This window comes from Pseudonaja textilis, chromosome 3 (assembly GCF_049901715.1).
Source record: "Pseudonaja textilis isolate UNSWEBS1 chromosome 3, rPseTex1.2, whole genome shotgun sequence".
Taxonomy (NCBI): Eukaryota; Metazoa; Chordata; class Lepidosauria; order Squamata; family Elapidae; genus Pseudonaja; species Pseudonaja textilis.
The window spans coordinates 112,088,547-112,115,638 of NC_141992.1; the positions used below are offsets into that span (position 1 = coordinate 112,088,547).

Below are 27,092 nucleotides of genomic sequence, written 5' to 3' on the forward strand. Positions count from 1 at the left end.
AGGATTTTCTTACTCCTCATTAGCCAGTAGATATACCCCCAGAACTGTGTCATGGAATACAGGGAAAGCTTACCTTGAATGAATATCCCATCCTTCCAGACCAGTAAGTACAGCTTATACTGCAGTTAATTTGCTGACAAATTGCTCATGGTTAATTTATTTCATATGTGATAAAACTGATTTGTTTTATTCATTGTCAAGGAATTTTAAAAAATCTAGTCATATTAGAAGGAGAATAATGAGGAAGGTCGTCTGTGGATGTGAAAGTTGGAAACAAGTATTTATATTTGGTAAAATAAAGATGTAAAAGACCATCCCTCACAAAATCCCAAATACTATCCCATGGTGGGAAATCACTAAGGGATTTACTTACCTACTTGCTTACTTATTTTGTCTCTACCTCTTGAAACTCTTGGCAGTTCACAACAATTATGCAACAGTTGCAATATTCGTATTGCAGTGTAAATATAAGAATACAACCTTGGCAACATCATATTGACCAGCCAAAAGCCTACTTTAACTATCTTCCAAAAGCCTGTTACTGATAGGACTGGTCTTGTTTCCAAGTTGGCAGTGAATCCTCTTATTTTTTGGGACTTCAGTCTACTTAGGACCAATGTAGTGTCCAGATACCTCAAGAGTTTGGCAATCATGAACCTAATCCAAATTATTTGAAGACTTGACACATATCAAGGAATGCATGTTAGACTTGATTTTTGTTTCAAGATAAAATGTGATGAGGGAATGAAGGATTTTACCATCAGTAGTTAAGAGTGCCTTCTGATTGCTTTCTGGCTTGGTAGTACTGCCCCCTTTCATAGAGAAAGATGATTTATTTGATTAGTTCTCCCATCAGACTGATGGGCCCAGAAAGTTTGGGATTTATCCTGAGAATGTAATAGGAAGTTTGACATGAGTCTCTAATTGCTGCCTGAGTGGGTGACAAGAGCCCTTCCTTCCTTCCTCTCTCCCTTCTCTTCTTAGTAATGGCTGCAGCTGAGAAGGGTGGGGAGGGAGTGGATGAGTGGCCTGGAAATGGTCATCGAACATTAAAAATATGACTGCAGCAGTCTGGTAAGACTGAAGCAATCGTAACTTTCCTAAATTTCATTCCCTTGAAAGAAATAGGTTCCTGTATTTTGTAGGTTAGCTCATTTGTGGTATCTTTGTTGACAAAGTTTTGCCTTATTATGCATTGTTTTGTCCAATTAAAGTTTTGGTGCTTTAATATTATAAACCATCCGGAGTCTTTCAATTCTGGTGATATGTAAATGCAAGAGAAAGATATATTTATATAGTTAAAGCCCAAAATGGGTTTGAGGCTAATGTTAGCTAATCTTGTGAAGAATTTGCTGAAATGTAAGCATTAATTTAAAAAAAAACTTGCAGAGAGGTAATTTAAAAAACTTGCAGAGAGATAATTTATGAGTAAAGGATCTTGTTATATCTTGTAAATACATTCTCTTTTATGTTTTATTAAAATTGGTTGTATGTAACCCCTTCCAGCATCTATAACCTTTACATTATCATAAAGACTTAAATTAATTCCTGAACAAAATAGTGAGTATATAGTAAACACTGTGATTTGTAAACAAAAAGTTGTATGATTAACACAATTTAACCCCTTCCAGCATCTATAACCTTTACATTACCATAAGAAGTATAAAGAATTAAATTAATTACTGAACAAAATAGTGAGTATATAGTATATAGTAAACACTGTGATTTGTAAACAAAAAGCAGGAAATTCAAAAGATAAAATAGAAAAAAGCTGTCATTAAGCCATAATACAGGAAAATTGATTATAATATGTATTGAGAAAGTGTGGTATAGAAAATTTGTTGAGAGGGTTAATGGGAAATACAGTAGTGGCCAAAATTGTGGAAACCTTTTGGGAACAGTGTATTTTTGAGATTTGTTGGCTAATAACATCACTTTTTTTGGAGTAGGACCATAAAATTATCAATGGAAAGATAATTTAATGAAGAATGTAATGCAATAACTTTTATGAAGGATTTGCTATTAGAATAGCAGTTCTAAAGAAGAAAAGTGAAACACATGGAAAAAATGAGATATACAAAAATTATCTCCACAGAAAAAAACAACATATACAAAAATTATCATCATGTCAGTTAATACTTAGTTGGGTAACCTTTAGCATGAATTACGACCTTACAACGTCTTCCCATGGCGTAAACCAAGTCTTTGAGTTTTGCAGCTGTTATGTGAAACCAAGATTGAACGATTCCTTCTGTTAACTGGGTTTTTATTGCTGGGTTGCTTCTGACTAAAAAGTTTTTTTAGTCAGCTCCATAGATTTTCAATTGGGTTAAGGTCTGGGCTATTCCCAGACCATTCCAGCAGTGGAATAGGATTATCTTGAAACCACCTTTTGCACACAGCAGCAACATGACGGAGCTAAATCCTGTTGAAATATAAATGCTTGGAAAAGATCGTGTGCGGAAGACTTCAGTTGGGTTCAAGTATTTCATTAATGTATTTTTGGCCATTTGTATTCCCATTAATCAAATTCTCCCAACACCTTTTGATGTCATACAACTCCAGATCATAACACTGACTAGGTGTTTCACATTACATGTAATGCAATCAAGATGCAAATATTTTCAGATCCTTCTCCTTACGTATTTTATGCCATCCCTACCAAACAGGGAGATCTTGGGCTCATCATTCAAATAACACTGTCCCATTGTTCCTCTGTCCAGGTAACATGTTTTAGCCCAGTTTAGTCTTTTCAACCTTTGTTTGAGAGATAAAAGTGGCTTTTTCGTGGAATTCTAGATTTTAGATTTTCCTGCAGTCTGTGCTGAACAGTCCTTGCACTCAACTTCATATTGCATTGCGCCATTTCATCTTGTATGTACCCAGATGATTTTCTTCCGTCACATAGGCACAGTCTCTTAATTCTTCTATCACTTGCTGTTGTGCACCGTTTCCTGCCTTTACCAGTGTGGTTTTGTAATGACTGAGTCTCCCTTATACATCTTTAAAAACTTAGAAATGCCACCTTTAGTTAAGTTTCCACCAATTTTTCTTCGAATTTCTTTATAACTATAGCTTTCTTCACTTAATACTATTTTACATCGCTTTCTGGGCGACCAGTAACTCTTTGCACCATTACTTTAATTTTGTTATATTTTACAAGCTCACTAAATGAAAGAACACAAAAAAACCCCAACCAACTTGACAGCGATCACATTGACAAATATCCTCCTCTCAGCTTCAATACATGACATCAGAAACTGAATCCTACTGTGATCTGATTGGCTCATTGACAACAATCAGAAGAAGGAAAGCTACCTGATATCAACCTAAGCAAGTTGTGCTTCCTTTTTCTGATTATTTGGCTATAACTTTTCATAAAATACATTGCATTTGTTGCATTGCATTCTTTTTTTATCAAGTTTTTTTTATATTGCTTATACATATCAATGCGCGAACAATGTGATACCCGGGTATCATACATTCTAGTACAAATAAACAGAGTATTATTACTCATTGTTATTATATTTTATTTTCATTGTTTCATATTGTTTAAACATATCTAATACTACCGCATTCAATTTCTAAACCTCATTATTATTACATATATCTTGTTATATTAAAATATGTATATTGTTCCTCTTATTTCTATTTCTATTCTAACTTTTATTCATGTCATTGTAGTATTCAAAGACATTTCTTCTCTGTCTTCCATCTTTCACTTGCTTTATTCATATTTCCCCTATTTAACTCTTCACATCTATATATATTAAAATTTCATCCTTCCTTCTTTCATTGTTCAGTGTTTCAATATATGATTCTAATACCAGTCACAATATCATTTAAACATATAGAGTAGATCTAGTCATATTTCTCCCATTCATCCAATTCATATAATTCTACTATTAATATACATGCTTATATTAAAATATAGTATTTCATTATCTAATTACTCATTGTTTAATTTTATTATTTCACTGCTAATCATTATTTAGGAATGTTAATAATACCATAATTCATTCTCTAATTTTCCAATTAATGTTTAGTTCTTATTCATTATTCCCATATTTCACTCTTCATATCAATTTGTATTAAAATGTTATCCTAGTGCCTATCGCAGTACATACAAAATAGTTATCCAGTCTATATAATTCTAATGTTAATACACATGTTTTTATTAAAATATGTCCTTGAAGGATCTTTCCGGGTGTGTGTGTGTGTCTTTTTTCTATCCATCATCTCTTGGCCTCATCAGTACCTTAAGTCTTATCCTTTTTTTAACTTGCCTCCCATATTCTTCTCTTGAATCTTAAACTCTATCTACACCTGCATTCTGACTGTTTTTCTCCCCTCCCTACCCTTTTCCACTGTCTAATTTTAAAGCTATCTGTTCTAACACCTATCTCCTTTCCCAAAATATCTTCCTGTTTCTCCCCTTCTCTTTTTAAGTCTTTTAAATTATTTTCCTCCTGTTTAAATTCCTTGATCATTATTAATTTTGATGATATCTCTTCCTTGTTGTCTTCTTTTCGCTGATTTCTCAGTTCTGCTTTTTCCTCCATTACTTCTGCTGATTCCTTCCTTTCCTGAACATCCTGGTCTTTGCTCGTTGTCCCTTGTATAATATTTTCCAGTTTTTGGTCTATGCCATTAAATAATTCCACAGTTGCCTTATGTTGTTTCTGTATAAAATCCTTAATGCTTTGGAACATCAGCTCCATCTTATTTAAAATTCCACTCATTTCCACCTTGTGTTGCTTATTTTATTTTAGTAGATGCTACTTTTAGCCAAAAGTCCAGGAATCATTTATTCAAAGCTGAACTTATACAAGTCACAATTCTTTATATCTCATAAATAATTAGTCAGATCCATTTAAATAGACCAGGGGGTTATCCAAACCTCAAATCACTTTTATGCATTCAGTCATATAACATAACATTCAGGGGTCTTTTAATTAATGATCTTATTTAAATATTCAAGTCTCCAGTGATCTTAGGGTAGATGAATGTAATCCAATAAATATTTTCACAGTTCTTCAAATGGTTATTCCCAGACATGTATATTTTTCCTCTCATGAGCAGATGGTGCTCTCTACTTCACAATGTTGTTACTGGGATGTCTGATTTTAATTATTATTGATTGTTTTAAATTATAATTCAAGTGAAAAAGCAGAATTAATTTTTTAATCCATAGTTCCAGCATTGTAAAATTCCTTCTCAATATCACATCTTCTCACTTTGAGAGTCCAATTTTCTGTATTTTTAAGAATAAATAATTTTTTTCCTCTCTCTTTAAATCTTCTCCTTCTGGTTTAATCACTTTCCAATATGCTTGTTCACTATTTAATAAACAGTTAATAATAAGTAGATAGTTCCCCTGAATTTCTTTGGGGTTAAAATTTTAATAGAAAGCATTCTTCTCACCTAGTTCACACACTGTTCACCAATGTCTGCTCCTGCACTGTGCTTAGATGATCATTGACTGTCCCAGCTTCATGGCAGCCATCTTAGACTGCCTCTTCTCCTCGCCATGGCATAAAGGGAAAAAAGCCCTGGGGTTTAGCAAGAGAGTTGCGATCTCTCCTGCAATCTCTCAGAGTGCCCCTCCTTAGCTTCGCCGCCGCTACAAGGCGGCTTTGGCTCCTTTCGGAGCCCACAAACAGGGAGAAGCCAGCACAGGAATGGAGAGGTCCGTTCCTGAGACTGCTAACGCCAGGGAGCTCAACCCCTTCCCATTGCATTACATTTTTGATTAAATTATCTTTTCATTGATATATAATTTTATGGTACTACTCCAAAAAAATGGTGTTATTAGCCATCAAACCTGAAAAATACACTTTTCCCAAAAGGTTTCCACAATTTTGGCCATTAACTGTAGAGTAAAGATACACTAAATGAGACTATTTGCAGCCAGGCTTGAAGATGGGACTAAGTATGCTAAAGAATAATAGAGGAAGAAATAGCTGATTTGAATTGATGTGAAGCTCTGGTACTAAGTGCTCTGTTTTTATTAAATTGTATCTTTTTCTGTTCTGGGTGAAAAATAAATATTGATTATTGCCTATCTTAAGAGTTTTTAATTGGAGTTGGGTTTTTCTAGAACACTGACACTTTGTGCACTAGTTTCTTCTTAAAATGACATATTGACATTGCCATTTTAAAACATTAATATCAGTAAATTAATTTCCTCCTTTTCCTTGCTTGAATTGAGGCAAATTGCTGCTGCTTTTAATCTTTCTGTAGCAATACACACTTAAAACCATGCAGCCTGAGAATTTTATCTTAGGAAAGTTAAAATATTTGTACATATCGTGTTGGTTACTTAACCACTTAAATGTCCTTTTACGCAAAAGGCAAATGTTCTGGATTATGGCCATTGACAATTTATATTTGTGTTCTACAGTCATGAGGGTTTTTTATGTTGAAATGAATAGCTTTTCCCTTTTCCCTTAACCATTAGATCAGTGCAATCTCCTGTACCGCTGCTGCGTGATCTGACACAGAATTCTTCCATAAGGTAATTTATAAAGTCAGGTTATAGTGTACCATCCTTTACCAATCCTGGTTTATCATCTAAGTGTGTCACAGATAGGTAGAAAATAAAATAAAGAGGTGATCCCCGTACAGGCTTCTGATGTTTTGGGTTCACAGTCAATTGAAATGTTAAACCATAGAACTGTGATGGCGAACCTATGGCACACTTGCCGGAAGTGGCATGCAGAGCCATCTCTCTGGGCATGTCAGCCGTTGCCCATTGCTCCTCTATGTTCCGGCACACCAGCCAGCTGGTCTTTTGCACGTGTGGGAGCTCTGGAAACCGGAACAACAGCTCCCCGACGCATGTGTGTACCGCAAAGCTGAGCTTTTGGTTTCTGGCATGCTTCATGCATGCAGGTGTGACAGAAACCGGAAGACCAGGTGGCCAGCGTACATGTGCTCTCCAGAATCCGGAAGAGCAGTTCCCCAGTGCGTGCATGGGCACTGGGAAACTGCTCTTCCTGTTTCTGGCGTTCCCCTGCAAGATTTGCCAACACTGCCTTAGAAAATAATTTGCCTTCTGTTCATCAGTAATTATGATCTCATTTCCAAAAATTCCTTTGCTAGTCTCATAAGCAGACGGTGATTAGAGGCCTATCTCTGTCTTGTCATCTAGGAACTTCATAATCATGCTGTATATTTATTTACCTGCTGTATTTCCCATAAGACTACACTAGTGAATCTGATGAAATAACATGAATGATTCTAAGAGAATCTATACAAGAGTTTGTTAATTGTAATCCATAGATCATTTACTTCTCTGGCCTTATTTAGTTCGTGTCAGGAGACAAATGCAATTTTGCGACTCATGTAGAAATAGACTATTGGCTCCTGAATGATGTGGTCAATTTTTCTATTACCTTTTGTCAAAGTAAGTCTGTTTACTGTGGGACTGAATTGTGCCTTCCATTTTAATTGTGAAAACAATGTTTTCTTGAATCTATAGGAAGAAAACAATTCCTTTCTTCTTTGAGATGGCAAGTCTTAAACAAAGTTTATCCAGACAAAATAACACCTTAGTCTTTGCTTGCCTGCTGCAGTAATCCTTTGGTGGAAAGAAAAATGGCTGCCAGGATCAGATTGCCAAGGGATCAGGCTATTAACAGGCTGTTCTCATGAAGAACATTAGACACTAGAAGCTGGGTTCCTCTTATGCATTCAGATGTGTCAGAATAGCTATACTTCAAGCTGCCTTTTATTCTTGTTTATATGTACTTGCCCTATGTTGCATTTGCTGTCATGTCCTTCTAAATCAGAACAGTGGTGAACAAAGCAAATCATCTCAACCAGGGTACTAAATGATTTCCCAACTCCCAACAGATTCCATGGCTTCTCAGTTCATGGTCCTACATTCGAATCTGGTCACATGGTGATTCAATTTACGACCACAACAACTTATAACTAAAATTCTGTACTCAGTCATGGTCATAAATTGAGGATTACCAGTACTTCTCCCCCAAAGTATTTTGTGGCTACACAGCCCTCTGTAATCTCATTTTCTTTTCTTTCTTTTTTTCTTTTCTTTTTGCCAATCTAGGGAATTTGCTGTGGAATTTGCCATTCCTGTAGACTTTATCATAAGCAGAAGAAAAACTATTCTAATGATAATTCTGCTGGAATAGAGAACGGAGACAGAAAGATAATATGTTTGTGTAGTTCCCACTTTGGTAGAGCATCCTGTCATCCACCGTTATTCTTACATTTCAGTCGCCTGAAACTTCTTTTAAGTTGTACATTGTTGTAGTGATAAGTGTTCCATCTTCTCTAGAAGAAGAGGAGTTAATCCTTTCCTGCCAGGTACAACCTCAAGTGACCAAAAAGACCCTATAAATTAAGTCCAATTTCCATTCTGAACTGGTTATAGCCGTGATGGCGAAGCTATGGCACGCATGCCACAGGTGGCATGCAGAGCCATTTTTGCTGGCATGCAAGTCACAGGCAAACTTACCTCACTGTGCATGCGCAGGCCACGCAGCTGATTTTCGGCTCGTTTAAGGCCTGCAGAGGCTTCCAAGTGATGAAACGGGTCTATTCAGCCTCCAGAGGCTTTTTTCAAGCCTCTGGGAGGCTGAAAAAGGCCTCAAACTAGCTGAAAATCAGCTGTGAGGGGCAGTGCAGGTAAGGGTATGGGGGGGATGCGCAGGGGGCATGGGGGGGCGCATTGCCTTCTGGGTGCTGGCAGCCAGCACGCACACAATTTTTGGCACAGGAGCCCCAAAAAGTTAGCCACCACTGGGTTATAGGATAGTATTTACATTTGTTGTATCAATTGAACAATGTTTCTGCTAGTGTAGGCCATATGTTGGTACATTTTTATAATCTGCCCTAATGCTGCAATAAATCTGTAGGCACATCTGTTATAGCAGTTTCCTGCAATCCCCCAAAATATAGACTATGTACTGTATTTTTCGTTCCACAAGACACGCTTCTCTCCCCCCCCCCCCAAAAAAAAAAATGGGTGGAAATGTCTGTCTTGTGGAGTAAAAAGTACTGGCTGTGGCAGCAGGGTCCTTTTACAGTGCTGAACCCCACCTCTGTTGTCTTTGTCATTGCCTGATTTTCCTCCTCTAAATCTAGGTGTGTCTTATGGTCAGGTGCGTCTTATAGTGTGAAAAAATATGGTAATATAGTATCCCATTTATCCTGTGCTTTGAAGGATTAGTAAATAAAAAGACAGAAACCCATTTGTTTTATTTATTCAGAATATATTATAAGGTTATACAAACAAATAAAAAAGCATATTAAATGAAGCATGCAATTATTAAAATATGCTTAAAGGCATATGTTACCAATCTTCCACAGATGTGTTATCTAGCTTGAGAGGATCTAGCTTGAGAGTGTGCATCAGAGAGCTAATTAACATTTTGAGACTTTTTATCTTTTGACTCAAAGATGTCATTCTTAATTTCAAATTGTTAGATCCATAAAATATAAACCAACTTATTGATTATGCTCACCCAATAACTTTTTATGATGGGAATTAGTTTCTTCTCTTGGACTTACCTTATTCTTTATAGCATCCTTATTTTTTTCAGGCTTTTGGTGAGGGGGTGGGGAAAATAGAAAATTCTATATCCAAACTGTGACACATTTAGAGGGTAATATTAAAAAATGACTTGTGTGACAAGGATATTCAATCTATGTTTTACCAAAAAAAACAAAGTTATTTCTGGATCACACAAAGAATGCATATATGATTACTTGCTATTTGTTGACTCCTCTTCAATTTGCCAAGAAATTGGCATTTTTAAAGGGTGGCATTTCCCTCCTAACTTTTTTAAAATGTGTGCATTTTTATGAACCAATACTTGACCTAAATATTCTAAGATTGATCCTGGTGGATTCCTTAAATTATATATTTTTGTGTTTCTGCATATTTCCTTTCACATTTTTGCTTGAAAAGAAATCTAATAGATTTTTCTTATTTCATCAGCCCATTTGTTTTCAGAAGGTCAGAATTCTTGGGAAAATAAGCTTAAGAAATAGGTTCATTTTGGATCCTTGTATCCGCAGAGCTAGTCAATCAGAAAGGTTGGCAGTTTGAATTCCTAGCACCACATAATGGAGTGAGCTCCTGTTACTTGTCCCAGCTTCTGCCAACCTAGCAGTTTAAAAGCATGTAAAAATGCAAGCAGAAAAATAGGGACCACTTTGGTGGGAAGGTAACAGCGTTCCTTGCGCCTTCGGCATTTAGTCATGCTGGCCACATGACAATGGAGGCATCTTCGGACTGCGCTGGCTCTTCGGCTTTGAAATAGAAATTAGCACCGCCCCCTAGAGCCAGAAACAACTAGCACGTATGTGCGAGGGAACCTTTACCTTTATCTGCTGAGTCTGTCAGTATGATTGACGTAGCATCTTATGAGAAAATCTCTGTGAGACTATGTGCTGTAAAGTTTCTCTACATGCAGTTGAATGAAAAGTCACAGAAAAAATCTGCATGGAATTATATCATTTATTTAAATACTAGTTTATGGCATTTTACACACCTTAGTTGAGGTGTTGTCCACTGATAAACATCTTGGATTTGTTTACAAAATAAGGAGCAAGCAAACCAAATTGATGAAACACCTTTGTCTTTGTAAGTTTGACTGGTTAAATGTTTGCTGACTGGTTAATTTGGTTAAATGTTTATCTTGAAAAGGAATAGTGAGAACTGTTCATAGAGCTGGATTATTGGTCTTCTTGTTGTTAGTTGTGAAGTTGTGTCCAACTCATCATGACCCCATGGACAACGTTTCTCCAGGCCTTCCTGTCCTCTACCATTCCCCAGAGTCCATTTAAGCTCACGCCGACTGCTTTAGTGACTCCATCCAGCCACCTCATTCTCTGTCATCGCCTTCTTTTATTGCCCTCAATCATTCCCAGCATTCGGCTCTTCTCCAGTGAGTCCTTCCTTCTCATGAGGTGGCCAAAGATCTTCAGGATCTGGCCTTCTAAAGAGCAGTCAGGGTTGATCTCTAGGTCTTATTAAAATTTCACAATTGTTTCAGTTTTTGTTTTTGTTTTTTGTTCCCAGTATCAACTTTAAAGATCCACAATTCCAAGAAGACTTTATTTTTAAGGCAGTTGTGTTATCTGGGGCAAAGTAAGTATCTCTTTTTAAAAATATTTCTGAACCATTTACTATATAATAGAATGTAGATAACTATACTATGCTGAAATTTGGGCCAGTCTCTTCCGTTGCCCAGACATGTATTACACTAAATAATTTTTTCTTAATAATCAGAAAACCTGCAGCAGTTCTGAAGCCAGGAGACTGGGAGAAAAGTAATAATGATGGCAAATCTTGGAAGCCACAGCTTGGCTTTAATCGTGATAGGAGGCAGGTTCACTTGGACCAGTCAGCATTCAGAACATTAGGGTAAGTAGTTATGAGCGTTACTGATTTTTAATTAGTATTGTTCATCTACATTTATTTACTCATATAGATAGTCCTCAACTTGTGAATGTTTTTGGTGTTTGTGTTATTTTTAGTGAAAAATAAGTCCACAAGATGTAGCTGTAGCAATCATTTTGGATGATTTTAGCAATAGCAATAGCACTGAGACTTATATACTGTTCCATATTGCTTTAGAGCACACTCTGAGCAGTTTATAATGTCAGCATATTGTCCCAACAAACTGGGTCCTCATTTTACCAACCTCAGAAGGATGGAAGGCTGAGTCAACCTTGAGCATATCAGGATCAAACTCCAGGCTATGGGCAGAGTTAGCTTGCAATACTGAACATTTCGCCATTACCATGATTTGCAATACTGGAATTAAACAAATTTCATGGCTGAAAGAATATCAATAACAATTAGTAATATAATCTTCAGTATTGAAAAACTATGCTTCTTAATACCCATCATGGGAAAAACTACATGGAGAAAAGTCTATTAATAAGCATGATTTAGCCACTATTGGTTTAGAATAGACTAGATAGATCCTTAATTTGGTCTAATAGGATTCTTATATTCATACAAAACAAAACATTTAGATTTTATCTTTGAAAAATAAGCATGTTCTCTGAATCCCCTCCCCCCAAGTATTCTCAAATCAGAAGTATTTTAGCACTAACTATGCTCTCGCCTTGTTTTTTCTTTTGTTTCCTAAGATTTTTACTGGGCTGCTTGGTGCTTGTGTATATGTGAAAAGCAAGCCCCTACTCGCTAGTTTTCTAGGAAATTTGTTATATGGCTCTTTTTATTTCTAATGTACTTATTTTACTTAGTCCCTATTAATGGCAAAATGCTTCCAAGATGACACTGTATTATGTGTTCATAGCTTATTTGCGTGATATGAACCTGTTCATGCATAGTTTATTTGCATGATATGAACCTGTTCCATGAAAAGAACCATGATTTAGAACCATCATTGATAACTTGAAGGCAAAAGAAGAAGCAAATGAGTGATGAATCATTCCCCCAAAATTCACTCTCCTTTGAAATAGCTTTCATTCTATTTTTACAAGTTAGTAAAATAACTTAAATCAAGGTTTAGACTTTAGTGTGTTCTGTAGTCTTTTTTCATTTGTTAGGACAAATGGAATCATGCATTCTTTTTCCCCTAAGTAAAGAGTTATATATAATCTTATATGGATTATTATACTGTACTTACTTATTATTTCATTCCAGTTACTTTAGAAGAGGAAGACTTTATTAATTCAGTGTGCATATATTGTCATGTGCAGAAAGCTGCTTATATAAATTGGTTTCCCATAGTGATGGACATGCTTAATGCATATGCATATTAGATTTATATCCTGCCTTTCCTGTGCTCAAGGCACAGGGTCTCTATTCATTTTATCCCAACAACAGTAAACCCACGAGGTAGGAACTGAGAGGGAGGACTGGCCAAAAATCATCCAGTGAGAGTTCATGGTTAAAAGTAGACTGGATCTTCCTGTCTCCAATCCAGCGGTACATCAGTTCTACATGACTCAAACCAAATATATTACTACGTCCATAATATCTCTGTTTTTCTACATCCAGAGCTTTAGGAATGTATGTTTGTGCTGGTCTGAAATGCAAGCCACCTACTTCATGGAATATGTGGAGATGAGTTTCCTTTGGATTCATTTATTTCCTAGAAAATTAATACTCCCTTTTGTTTTTCTTCCCTATATTATAGGCATGCAATGTCAAGGGACAGAGGACAATCAGGAAGTGGAATATACAGTAATATTGGTCCCCCTGGAGCTTACAATCAAGGAAACATGTATAGACCATTGCTAGGCAGACCACAGCATCAGATTCCCAAATTGCTGTCAAGTAAGTTTTTTTTCCCATTTGCCTTGTCTATCAAGTTTCTTTGTTGAATAAAACATTTTTGCTGATGTCACAGAGATAACAGTAAGTTTTTGTTCTTGAATCTGTTTTAAGCTATTTAAAGGCATTTATTCACAGAAGAGCTTCTCTTCCGTTAGGGATGAGAAGCTTATCTGAGAATTATCTCATTCAGTTGAAGCATAAATTCACATGTGGCCACAGATCTTATGTTTTCCAACTGCATATTTTAAATAAGGCTGGTAATGAAACCCAGCCAATTTTAGAAGTGGAATTGCACCTTTTTGTGCCAGTGGACACGTAGCAAATTTTGAGTAAATATTACAGGTGCTATCAGAAAATAGATCTGGTGGCATACACATCTCTCCCTATTGATAGGGAAATAATTTTCACAAAAATCTGGCTTTGTTCACCCAATTCATTTGGTTACATTCATTCAGCATGTTTACTTTAATATTAATGAAGTTTTTTAATTGTAGCTGTGGTATGAACCTAGCCTGTTTGAAGTTTGGGGTATTTAATATTTCAGAGAGATTGTCTCTACATATTTGGTGGTTCCCTGAAGAAACTATGTTCCCGGGAATATATGTATGAGATAAGGAGGCACCAATAGGGCAGGGGTTGGATTCTACCAGTTCAGACCAGTTCTATAGAACCGGTTGTTATGATTCTGCGCAGCTCGGAGAGCCGCCAATTTGTGCCCCTGGCTGCCCCTGTCCCTCTCCACCTGCCCCTCCCCTCCCCACCCAGTCAGTCCTTTTTACGTGCATGCCCAACATTGCTGACTGCATCCTCCCCCGCCCAGTCACTCTTTAAGGTTTTTTTCCCCTCCCAACAATCAGCTGTTCTGATGATCAGCTGTGCGCCCCTCCTATGCTTCATTTTTTGCCTCCCTAGGCCCCAGGGAAGGCTTCTGGGAGCACCCCCCCCCCCCGGAGGCTTGCCTGAGGCCCAAGAGGCAAAAAAAATGGGGGGGGGGTGTTGCTGGAAAAAAAAAAAGGTCATGCCCACAGAACCGGTTGTTAAAAAATTTGAATCCCACCCCTGCAACAGGGGACAACAAGGTCCTCCTCCTGAAGTTTATTTTGTCTCCATAAGACAGGAAAAGAGCTACAAAATTATTGTTCCAGAATGGTTCTATTCTAAACATGAACATTGCCCTTACATTTAATCCTACTTGATGATGCAGCAGTACCGGCCACTCATTCTTAATAGTTGTTGATATCTTGAAAGGAAACTTACAGAAAGATCATAGAATGATACAAAGTAAGCTAATGTGAAGTCCTTGGTGCTCTCTGAACGTGGTGGTGGTTTCATTGCAGACATTTCATCACCAAACTAGGTAACATCATCAGTACTAAAAAGTAGTCGGGTTTGCTCCTATTTTTGTATATTAATGGCTTGCCCTGTCAGTGCTGCTGGGAGTATTTTTGGCAGTTCCTTGTTTGGGCTGTTATTAACTATTAGTTTATTTATCTGTGTTGGTAGTTCTTTGATTGAGGTATTGTTTACTTCTTGATTGTTGGGCTAAGGCTGTGTTGGTGAACCTATGGTACACATAACGGAAGTGGCACACAGAGCCACTTCTGTCAGCACACGAGAGGTCGCCCAGAAGAGCCCCACTGCGCTGTGCGCGCCACCGCCCAACAACTGATTGTTGGGTATCTGACGCAAATGTGCAGGGGGCTGGGGATGCATGGGAGACACACAGTGCGTGCAGGGGGATTATGTGTGTATGTACAGGGGGCATAGGAGGGCCAGCACGCATTGCTTTTTGGGTGCTGGCATGCGAGCACGTGCACAGTTTTTGGCATGGGAGCCGAAAAAGGTTAGCTACCACTGGTCTAAGGGATTGTGATTTGGGTAAGAGTTGTCCAGATTTTTCTGTTGCTTCAGGTCTGAGTTTCATGTTTTGGGATAAACATGTCTGGAAAGTATGCTGATCAGGTTCAGATTAGTGCCTAGTTGGGTTGGACTACTGAAACTGCAAGATGCATGTTTTTTGTCATGCTCTGCAACTGACTTTTCTGTGTCGGCACTAGTGACTGCTAACCAACAAGATAGCAAGCTGGATTTTTGTTTAGTCCAGCAATAGCAAAGTTTAGGTAGAACTTTTAGAGGAAAAGAGTCCTTTTTTTACCAGGATCTTAAGGCAACAAGTACAAATGCAATCACACCCTTGACAGAGGTTGAGTCCGGGAATCCAATAAATAAGCAACAAATCCAAATAAAGTGACAGGAAACATAGTGAGACAGAATCGAGACACCATACGACACAATGAGGTGAACACAAAAATGCCAGGACTTGAAAAGTTGTTCTCAGTGTTTTGTCCCAGGGAAGGAAGTCAATAAATAAGCTAAGCCAAGCCAAACCGAGCCTACATTCAGATGCTTAGCTGGGATAAAGGATTCCTTCAACTCAACACTCCGGCCAGTCTGCTTTTTGGCCACTCAGCCTGACCTGTGGTGCTTAGCTATCTACCATTGTATTTTCAAGCAGGTCGCTGCTTAGGACTGGGGGCGGGGGGTGAACCTCAGAATCTGAGAGGCTACCAGTGGGTGCATGCAGGAAATCGGGGGGCTTGCTAGATCTGCCTCAGACAGAGGGGAGCTCATGGCTGCAGCACTGCTGCAATCACCCTTCAAGACTAAATGCCCCTGGCACTCCTTTCTCTTCTGCTTAATCCAGAGACAGGTCCAGCAAGGACGCAGAGGCAGTTCAAGCTATTATTATTTGTTTTTTACTCAATTATTTTATACACCTTTGCTTCCCTTTGAGAGCAATATAAGTATATTAGCCTGAACCTTATATAACTTTCCTGCACACAGCAATGTTCCATGGTGGGTGGAAGGGTGGTCTTAAACAGAATGGAGAAGAGGCCACCCTTTCAGACCATTCTCAAATTTTATTTACTTTACAACAAAGGAAATCTAGTTGATGAAATCATGCCAATGAAAGTCAGCACTGTAATCATTGGGGCTGCAGGTAAACTGAAAAAGGGCTTTAGGGCAGCAGATTGTCCATTCTGTAAAGAAATGTCAATAAAAATAAGCAAGTGTATCCTAGATAATCAAATTTGCAGTGATTAGTCTTAAACACTACAATTCCTAGTAATGCTATTGAAAACCAAAATTATTTACCTATACAGTATTGTTTAATATATCTTTGGGAAGAGAATGTTTATCTGAGGAATCATGTTAAATATATTTGTTGATTTTTACTGGCTTGTCAAGATGCAACTCAAAACCTATTTGTAAAAAAGATTCAATTCCACTTCGTATTTGGTTTTTCTTTTTTAAAAAGCCATAATGTGTTTTTATAAGTGAATCAGTATTAAAATATGGCAAAGTAATGTAGTCATTTCAGCTTCAGCTCTCTTGGTTAGCAATGGAGGTTGATGGCATTCCATGATTTGATACTGATATGCCGATTTTCAGTTGATGAATAATTATATGCTGATAGCTTCTAAGAGTCAAGTGGAGGCTGGAAGCACTATGTGAATACAGCTTTGGTTTTTGCTATCTTGAGTATGATTGTATTACTTTCATCTCAGTCAGAAACTTGTCAATTAGCCAACTTTCTATTAATCAAGGGGAGGCCGAGCATTTTTAAATTGGTAAACATGAAATCTTTGATTGCCATACTGATTGCACAAGTTGTCACTTGAGTTGCTGCTAGAAAGAGCAGTTTAAATCTTCAAGGAATTGCTTACATTTTATGCACCAATGAATTCCTAGCTCCTTTTTTTTTACCATGAGCTGTTTTATGGGTCTGCTTTTCTCACTTACGTTTCCTTCTATTTTCTTTCCCAGCTGTAATGAATAGTCCAAAGTTGGGTGTTAATTGTTTTCCATTATCATTGTTTTCTCATTATATATTTTTTCAGCTGAGAACTATATTTTAGTATTTGTCTTTTAATATGGAATTGTATACTTCATAGCAGCAGTTGCCAAATGGTGGGCCACGAGAAAATTTTGGTGGGCCTCAGAGAAATCTCAGAGCCCCCCCCCCAAAGCAATTAATCCAGGCTGCGCAGAAATACAAGGCTGCGCCGCCCACATGGCCTGTGGGAACCCTCCCCGCCCACTCACTCCTTACCTGGCAAACTTGCCTGATAAATTGCTATTTTTCCTTTTTCCAACCATCAGCTGTTCTGCAGTGCCAGGATATTTAGATTAGCTAGGGAGCAGGAAATGGTTGCATTTCTTGCTTTCTAGGTAGTCTTTAGATCTTCGGCTCTGCTTTTAAGCACAGCCTAACTTTCCTATTATTCTAGGTTCTGTTATTCAGTGGAGACTCACGGCAAGCAAGTTTTATGTGACAGACTGAGCTAGCCGATGGCAGATAGATAGATCATTGAATGATTCTGTGAGCAACTCAATCTGCCTGCCTGCTTTGCTTGATTTTGGGTAAAAGTTGCTCTTTTTTAAAATAAAAAATTCAATATTTACATACATGGTGTATTGTGAGTTAATTTTGTGAGTTTGCTTGCTAGCAAATTTTATGAGTTTGCTTGCATGCAAGTTTTATGTAACAGACTGAACTAGCCAATGGCAAATAGATTTCTGAACGAATCTGTGATTCTGTGAGCAACTCAATCTGCCTGCCTGCTTTGCCTGATTTTGAGTAAAAGGTTTTTTTTTTTTTGTAAAAAAAAATCAATATTTATATAAATATTTATAATTCACATACAAGCCAGGCCCGCCAGTCACATGACCACCAAGCCACACCCACAAATTAGGCCATGTCCACAGAACCGGTTAGTGGTCCCTGGGATTTAAAATTTTGAGTTTGATGGTCCCTGAGGTCCAAAAGGTTGGCAACCCCTGCTTCATAGTATTCAGAATAAAATGCACTCTACTTGGATATGCAACTTCTGATGCTTTGTATAGCTTTCTGAAGGCTGCATTACAAAAGTGGATGGGGCTTTTTTCCCCTTTTTTCTTCCCAAAATGGATTTCCTTCAGAATTGGGGATCGATTTTGGAATAAATTCTAGAAATGAAAATGCCTTGTGTGTGATAGTCATTGCTGTCTCATGTTTTCCTTGTGAAGATGCTATTAATTACCATATAAGTAAACTTAAATCTGATTTTCAAATATCTACAAGGGAGTAATGAGAAATACTCTAAAATGTTAAACTGTTTTGCCTGTTGAGCATAAATGACTTTGGTCAATTAATACACAAAGCAGGAATTGCTATTGTTGAAAACTGAACTAGACTCAGTTTCATACTGCAAAGATAAGTTGCAGTCATCTCTACTCTGCATTCACTTCTCTCAAATACTTCCATAAAAGCCTTTTTGTTCAGGTCAGATCATTCAAAAATAAGCCTTCTAGAACATAGAAGCTTGGGTTTTCTTCCAGAGGTTTCATGTTTTTAAAGTTTCAGTTGACAAAGACAGTGTGACATTGTAGAACTCACTAGGCTCCGAGGTCCTTGAATATTAACTTAATAGGTGTAATAAAATAGTCCTTGACTTAAAATCACAACTGATCCCCAAACTTTCCATTGTTAAACAAGGCAGTTAAGTCAGATTTACCTCATTTTATGACCTTTTTGGCCACCGTTGTTAAACAAACATGCACTTGTTCAGTGAATCATGTGTTCATTAAGCAAATCTGGCATTCCCCATTGACTTTGCTTTTCAGAAGCCATCTGGGAAGGTTACAAATGGTGATTATATGACCCCAGGACAGTGCAACTGTCATAAATACATTTAATAGCCCAATTTATGACCATAATTGAGCCCAAAATTTATGTTATTAAGTGAGATGTTTCTTAAGTGAATTTTGCTCCATTTTACGGCCTTTTAGTATATATCAAAATATGTTTACTTGTTATCTTGTTATATAGCTTCCCCAAACAAAAAACAGGATGGACAATAAGGGATTAAGTGGACAATATCTACCACATAAGCCACAACATTAATGTAATGTAACCTTTAGGTAGTAGTTCTTACAATAAGACTTACTTACCATTAAATATAAGTAAGAGTTTTCATTGATCACTGTTGCTTTGGTAGAGAGTTTGTTTTGTTATATTTGTGGTTGTTGTATCTAGACTGAAAAATCTGGATAGCTACAAGAGCAACATGCTCCAAAGAGTTAAAACCAAATCAAATCTTCATTATGATTATAAACCAATATAAACAAAGAGTTAGAATTTTCTAGAGATTATCCAGATTTCTACAGTCCACATGATAGCCATGGCATGTATTTAATGTTTACCCTGTTAATATTTTAAATTTAAATGTAATGTTAATGTTTAATTTGATTTAATGTTACATTGTTTTGTTTATAGATCTTAGGCCCCAAGATTCCTGGCAAGGTCCTACACCTCTATTTCAACAACCACCACAAAGATTTGACAGGTATGAAAAAATATATATTCAGCAAAGTGTATTTTATATTTAAAATAACTATTTTCCTTTATGATATTTGGAAAGTTTGGGGTAAGTTATATTTTCATCTTTCCTTTTTTTTGTCTTAATAGTCATGGTTTCTGTCTAGTTTTTGTTGTTGTAGGGAAAATTTTCTAAAGGAAAACCTTTTCCATGACTATATCAGAAATTTAACTTTGATGGGATGTAACCTTCTTCAGATTTGGCCCCTATTTTGCTGAAGCTTTTATAGCACTGAATTTCAGCAAAGGCAGCTCAGACCTGCATTAGGTTCTGGACAGGCTAAACAAATTTCTTCTTAGTAGAGTTGTGGAACTTAATGAGGCATAACTAATGGTGGTCCACTTTTATCGTCTCTGTGTTGGAACCAGAGTATTAGCACAGACCAGCCATTGATTCTTGCTACAGACCTCTTGAAGTCCTAATCAGCTTCTTTGGTACAGCTTTTTCAGGCCTGACAAGTCTATTGTAGGGCTGTGTCACTATAGGTCAGTAGTTATTAGTTGCTACTGAAAACAGTTTCTTTAACTACTTAAGACTGAACTGAATTAAATACAGGAGGGACTCTGGGGAGGATTAAGGAATCTGCAGTCCAATAAGTACCATGGAACAGAGAGAATGTGACATGGTTTGATAATAAGGGATGTCTTGTATATGTGCCCTTCAGTGAGAAGCTGAATGTGTGCCCTTAAAACCAGATAGCCTGGAGTTTGCAGAAGAATATTTGTCAATAATTTACATCTATAGTATAAAATAATATTGTACATTTAAAAATATTGCTAATTTGAATATATTTTCATGCATTGTTCCATGGTAAAAGAAAAAAGTCATAACAAGATATATTGCTTTCCTTCCCATTAATTCATTGCTATTTTTATTATATTCAGTGAATCCCAGATTTATTTTTTTGTATGATAAGCAAATGTAATATTTCTGAATTGGAATGTTTTCTTCATCAGTAAACTGAATCCAAGAAATACTAGTGCTCTGATGTTTTCATTCTGAGTTTCTTTATGACGAGATTAATCTTCTTTTTTCAGCTTTTTTATATTGAACAAAGAAAAAATATGTCTTGACTTGAGTGAAATCAGGGAAAGCAGATAAAAAAATAGAGGAAATGACATGATTAACATTTTATTCTTATACAAAGATAGACAGTAGTATTGTTTTGTTTGGGGAGCTTGTTTATTTGTTAACCATATTGCATGTATTAATGACAGGGAGATCTTTGTATTTCTCAGGATAATTAATTTTAAATTACATATTAAACTCATATTACTTTATATAATTTTCAGAATCTTTATTTCAGCAGTTTCCCTCCTATCTACCTACCAAGAACTTTTTAAAGATATATATTTTTAATGAGGAAAAAGAATAAATTGTACTGTTTCAAGTAATAGTGGGGGTGATGTATTTAAGAAAGTAGTAGTTAGACACAGAAGACACATGCCTCAATGATAAAAACAAAAAATGTAATATAAAAGTTTAAAAGTATTATTACATTTTGTTTCCATTTTATTATGGATGCCATTTTGAACATGGAAATTCCAGAACAATGGGGATGGAATATTCCAAAGTATGATATTTCTTGTATATTCTCTAGATAGGGACTGCATTATATTGATGGGTCATATCCATAGTCTTCTTTTGGGAAAAAACACTTGGTAAACAATTCAAGATGCAGCAATTGCCAAGTGAATGGTCTATGATCACCCAAAATGAAATGGTTCACATCAGTAAACTCCGTTTAGTTAGTACTTGGATGGGAATCATGAGGACAGAATTGTAGGATAGAAATATAATACATAACATTTCATGAAGTAGTGGTATTTTGGCTGCTTATTGAATTATTTCTATTATTGGACTTCTTATATAATCAGTTGCAATATTTTTAATTAGACGCGTTAAAGAAAACATCAGCAAGCATAAAAAAGGCAAAAAATAAAATGCAGATTAATTGACAAGAGGCTTAGAAATATTATGGATGTTATAGCTTTCTAGTATATCTTTAGCTGATTGTAAATCATAGAGTATATTGTATTATTTTCAAGGTCTAAGAATCACTATTAATCTTTAAGATAAAATTGAATATCAAGAACCATGGTCAACACAAATTATAAGCTATAATAAATTCAATCCAAATTACTAAGAACCTATTCTGATGTAGATAAGCCTGTAAAATTGAAATACAGATTCTCTATAACTGTTATGTAATTCAACTCAACCTAGAAGCAATTATTATATAGGTAGTCCTTGACTTATGACCAATTACCGAGTCTCCAAAGTTCTGACAGAACTACCTGGTGGGAGAATACTTTGGCCCTGGATTCTATGTTCTGAAGGTCAGGGAGGGCATGCAGTCACATAACCATTCTTTAGGCACTTAACATCCAGGTCACATTTATGGTCCATTGCAATGTCCTGGGGTCACATGATTGCATTTTATGACAGTTTTGCCCAAAACTGGCTTTTACTTCCAGTGTTTGACAAAATTGGGCACATAGAGATCTGTTGGTTCACTTAATAACCACAGTGTTCACTTAACAACCACTGATTCACTTAAAAATTCAGGGATTCACTTCACCACCACCACCACAAAAAATGGTCTTAAAAGTGGATCAGTCACATGATCAACCTATTTTATGACAGTTACAAGTTAAATCTGTGATGTGCAGGCTCCATTATGGTCTTAACTCAAGATTACTTGTACTATAATGTAATTCATAGATACATTTCCAAAATTTTAGTTTCTCTATGAAGTATTATTTCAGAGTGGCGTGACATTTTTATGGCTTAATTATAGATCTATGAGTATTAAATACTGAGGTCAATACTGTTGCTTTTGGTTGCTATAGGTAACAAAATTGTAAGTTGATGGATTTTCAGTTGGATTCAGCACCAGTTTAGTATATAAAACATATTTTAGAAAAAAAGTCATCATAGATCAGGAAACAATTCATGTTTCCAAGCTCACTACTAAGTGGGACGGTTTGGTGTTTTTTTTTATTCACTTAGAAGGAACTGCCTTGAAACACAATGGGAGCACAACTATTTCACTTCAACCCCTGCAATACCTATTTCTAGGGAGGTTTCCCCTGCAGTTGAGCAATCCTGGAGACAGATGTAACTTCTTTAATGAGGTCCTGTATTTGGCTGCCATTTCATTCTGAAGCATCTTTTCTGGACTGAATCTGACCCATTTCTACAGCTTTGCCCCGGAGCACTCATCACTTCATAGAATAATAATCCCTGCTTGCTCACCATGGAAAATATCACTAATCATTGATCCAGGAGAATAAAGTCCCTTCTTGTTAATGGGCATGCACTGTTGAGTTATTGGAATTGGAACACAAGGATTGTACTTTAACTGGCTTTTCCTTGGTGAAAGAAGCAAAAACATATAGAACAGTTTAGAATACTTGGCTGTTCTTTAATGGAAACACAGACTACAAGCTAACATTATGTTTCCTCCCACATTTCAAACCTACCCCCAGCATGGTTTGTGTATAAACAGGAGACAGAATTTGGAATTTGTTCTATTGATTTTGTTCATCATTCACTAATGGGGTGATGTCATTGGATTCCATCTGTTGTAAAGCTATCTTTGATTTACCAAACAAAAAAGAGTTATTTGAATTCTTAGTCATCTGGTTTTATAGAGGTCCACAAGGAACTTTAAAAAAATATTAACTCTTTCTTACACCACATGCAGGTAATTAAATTATGACCCAAATAGCAATTGTTTGAGTGTATTCTCAAATGTTGTCTGTCTATTCTCCAAGTGCTGTGTGCATTAGTATCTACAATGCAATCTGCAGTTGTAAGAAATTGCCTACCTAGCCAATTTTATTAATCATCTAGTATTTAATGATCCAGTATTTTGCTTGGGTTTTTTTAATGAGCTTTTGGTCACACTGATTAACTCCTACCTCAGGTTACTCTTGGTGTTAATCTGTTTCTCTGGACATTCAGACCACAATTAAGAATACATTCTTTCTAATTAATTGCAGGTTGTAAATGAATTCTTACTGCAGAGAAGTTTGAATTCAGGATAGGAGTATTAGCTGTTATCTCCACGCACCTCTATTATTTTACTCAGTATGTCAGGAGGTCTGATCAGAAAGAAACCTTTTTAAGTTCTATTGATGCGAGCTTCAATTGACCAGTGACCTAGCAACATAAGCACTAATTGGCATAGACAAACCAACGTTTGCTGTACAGTTTATATGGGAACACAAGTGCAATGTCTATTATCGCCGAGAATACTATACTAAATTGCTAACAAGAAATGATTGAGGTGTCCAGATCAACAGGTGTATAAGCACAAATATGACTTACTAGAAAAACACACATCCACAAACCTCAGAAAATAAAGCTTTACCACTCCTTGCTTATTCTTGATATATGTTATTTTCTGATAATGTGATATATCCTAAATCGATTCTTCAGATCACTGCATAGACACATGTTAACAAGTCAGTAATGGATGGTTCCTATTGTCTTTAAGAACTGGATATGTGAAAGATTTTTAAATCCTTGTGTTTGTTGCTAATTTATATGTGAAAGTGAAAAACATACAGTAGTATAAAACATTTCATTTTTTCTGTATTCACTTCATGTTCTATTAATAAGGAAGGAGTGACCTTATTCTAATGAACTAAAAAGGCTCCAAAATGTTTGTATAAATTATCTGTAAGCTATTCAGAACTGAAAAATGCAACAAACTTTAACTATTTGCAAAACTATTGTTTTCAAATAAATAAAAATAACTACACTGCACAGCATATATCATCTCCACCTCTATTTTTGCCCCTTTTAGGAATTCTGGAGCCACTCCACTTCTTGCCTGGAACCGCATGCCCCATTCCCAGGGATCACCATATCAGCAAAATCAATATCAAGTTCCAGGAGGCCCAGGGGGACTCATGGATTTCCCACAAAGGCCCAGTGATCGGAGGGAACGTGGAAGACAGGTAATTTTTTAAAAAGTGTGATTTCTGTGTGGCCCATAAAGGGATAGGTTAAGAAATATTTTAAAAAGGAGCATCCGAATTCTTCATTATGATAGGATATGGTGTTACTTTCCTGTATATAATAAAAGGCCATATTAGACCTTAAACATTTAGTATTTTACAAGATGCTTCAAAAATCCAATGAATTAGTGATTTAATAAGAGAAACTTAATTATTGGTACAGTCATATTAGTTACTGAGATACGGTTACTGTGACTATTTCATCTTTATCATTTCATAATTATCTTTTAATTGATGAATTAAGAATCTACTTGAACACATCTACTATTCCAAAATATAATATCAACTACTAGAAAAATAACTTGGGTGATAGAACCAGTTTACAACTAACTGGCAGTCTGATTTTGAGGAGTAATCACTTCATACCAAAGACTCTGCATAAGATGCCTCCTTTTTTGTCTTTTCTGTTAACGTACTATTAACAGAATTTGATCACTCATGGTGGTTTACCAGTTCTGTTAGTGAGCACTGGTATAAATTTAGCCCCATTTTTCTAGACATGGCTTCCTGTTTCCTAACATTGCTGTCATGCATGGGGGTGAAGAAATTATAGGATCTGTTAGTGTTCAGCTTGTTCATTTGTTCAATCACTTACAGTGTTTGTTAAATCTATTATGCCTTTTATTTATCTACTAGACAAAATAAGTCCAGTTGATTCCTCATTTCAGAGATATTTCCTTACCTAAACAGAGAAACAGAATGACTAACAGAGGACAAAACAGCAATGGGGGCAGGAGCAACTTCTGACTTCCTGCTGGCTTTCCAATTGAGTTTCCCTGTGGGGCTCTGAAAGAAAGCATTCTTTCCCTTTCCAGCAGATAGATAAGTGTCAGCAGCTGAGTGAGGGAAGGAGCAAGGGATTGCATGACTGTCTGGGAAACTGTCACTGAATGTTGAAAATGAAGATCACATGACCACAGCAGCAGCCAGTAGCACTGAAGCAGCCACAGCTTCCTCAGAAGTCATGGGTCCCAGATATAGGTCACATTATGCAAGTTAGCCCAGTTGTGATACCTTGATTCAAAAATTGTTACCCTATGATGCACCATTTCACTCTGTTAAAAATCATGACAATGAGAATATTAGTAGTGTGTAGATAGATTATGGAACTATAGATCAAAACTATGCAACCAGGTCCTTAGTAAGCAAATAGATAAAACAAGGACTTTGATATTAAAAAGTATTAATACCAATAGGACTCCAAGCTTCAAAAGACAATTGCTGATTAACCAGAAACTCTATTACAACTCTTCTTTATACTTCTCTTTGATAAGGAATATGATTATCCAGTTACATATCACACATGCATTGCCACAAGTCAGATAACATTCTTGTTGAAAACCAAACCTTTCTTAATTATTTCAACCCAAGTATCAGTGAAAAATTAGAAATTGTAGAATATGTATAGAACCCTGTGCAGCATTTAGTTGTTGTTTTTAACTCTGTGTGGTATTAAGAGGTCAGGCATTTAGTTGTTGTTTTTTTAACTCTGTGGTGTTAAGAGGTCCTTCCATAATACTTCAAAATATCTTACAATGCTACACTCTGAAGTACCTGGCCTACTGAGATATAAGTTGCTCCCCAACTTTTTAGCATTTGAGATCTTTTTATTTTGCAATGCATTTAAATGCTAATGACTAGGCTGTCCTAATTAATTTTGGAATTGTAAATTTACTTCACTTTTTTGCAACTTCAGCTTTGCTTTATATTTTGATGTATTCTCATCAACTGATTTTTTGTATAAATGCAGGTAGTCCTCAGCTTACCAAAGCTGAAAACCATTCACTTCAAACTGAATTTAATAGTATTTATAACAGGCAACCAGAAATTAATAGTAGCATAAAATACCTTCACCTTTTACCTTCCTGCCAAATTTGGTCCTTAAACATTTATTTATTGAATAAGGTTTTCCTAATATGGATCCATGTAGCTAAATTTAGGATGATAAATTCTTTCCCCTACCAGTTGTAGATAGTCCATTTTGTAATCATTATCTCATAATTAAAATTGCACAGTCTGAAAGAAAAATATTATCTTGATTTTTTTTCCTCTGCTCACTTTATCCATTGATACTTCATTCCTAGTATCAAAACTTAGTAATCTAGTGATACCCCTGCTTTGCATGTATGTATTACCAGGATGACTACATGGAAGTACAAACATATCAGCAATTTCTGCCTTGAACATTTCATAATCCAAAGAGTACCTTTTGAAATGGTAGCAAACTGTTGACAAGCTATCCATGCATTTGATAGAGATTTCTTACCAGTTACAGGGGGAGCTGTCCAAATACTCAAGCAAAAATCGCTGGGATATGGTTCAAAAGCCCCTGTCTCTGTCACATAAGGT

General features: G+C 36.3%; 1 protein-coding gene across 1 annotated transcript in view; it reads left to right on the top strand.

Moving 5' to 3' along the window:
* The window catches only part of XRN2 (5'-3' exoribonuclease 2), a 71,785-nt gene that overhangs the window by 41,342 nt on the left and 3,351 nt on the right, over positions 1 to 27,092 (top strand). The window contains exons 23-29 of the mRNA XM_026700985.2: positions 24 to 103; positions 6,461 to 6,517; positions 11,057 to 11,125; positions 11,267 to 11,401; positions 13,152 to 13,291; positions 19,611 to 19,680; positions 24,530 to 24,683. Coding sequence (XP_026556770.1) covers positions 24 to 103; positions 6,461 to 6,517; positions 11,057 to 11,125; positions 11,267 to 11,401; positions 13,152 to 13,291; positions 19,611 to 19,680; positions 24,530 to 24,683 — 705 coding nt within the window. The remainder of the gene's footprint in view (positions 1 to 23; positions 104 to 6,460; positions 6,518 to 11,056; positions 11,126 to 11,266; positions 11,402 to 13,151; positions 13,292 to 19,610; positions 19,681 to 24,529; positions 24,684 to 27,092) is intronic.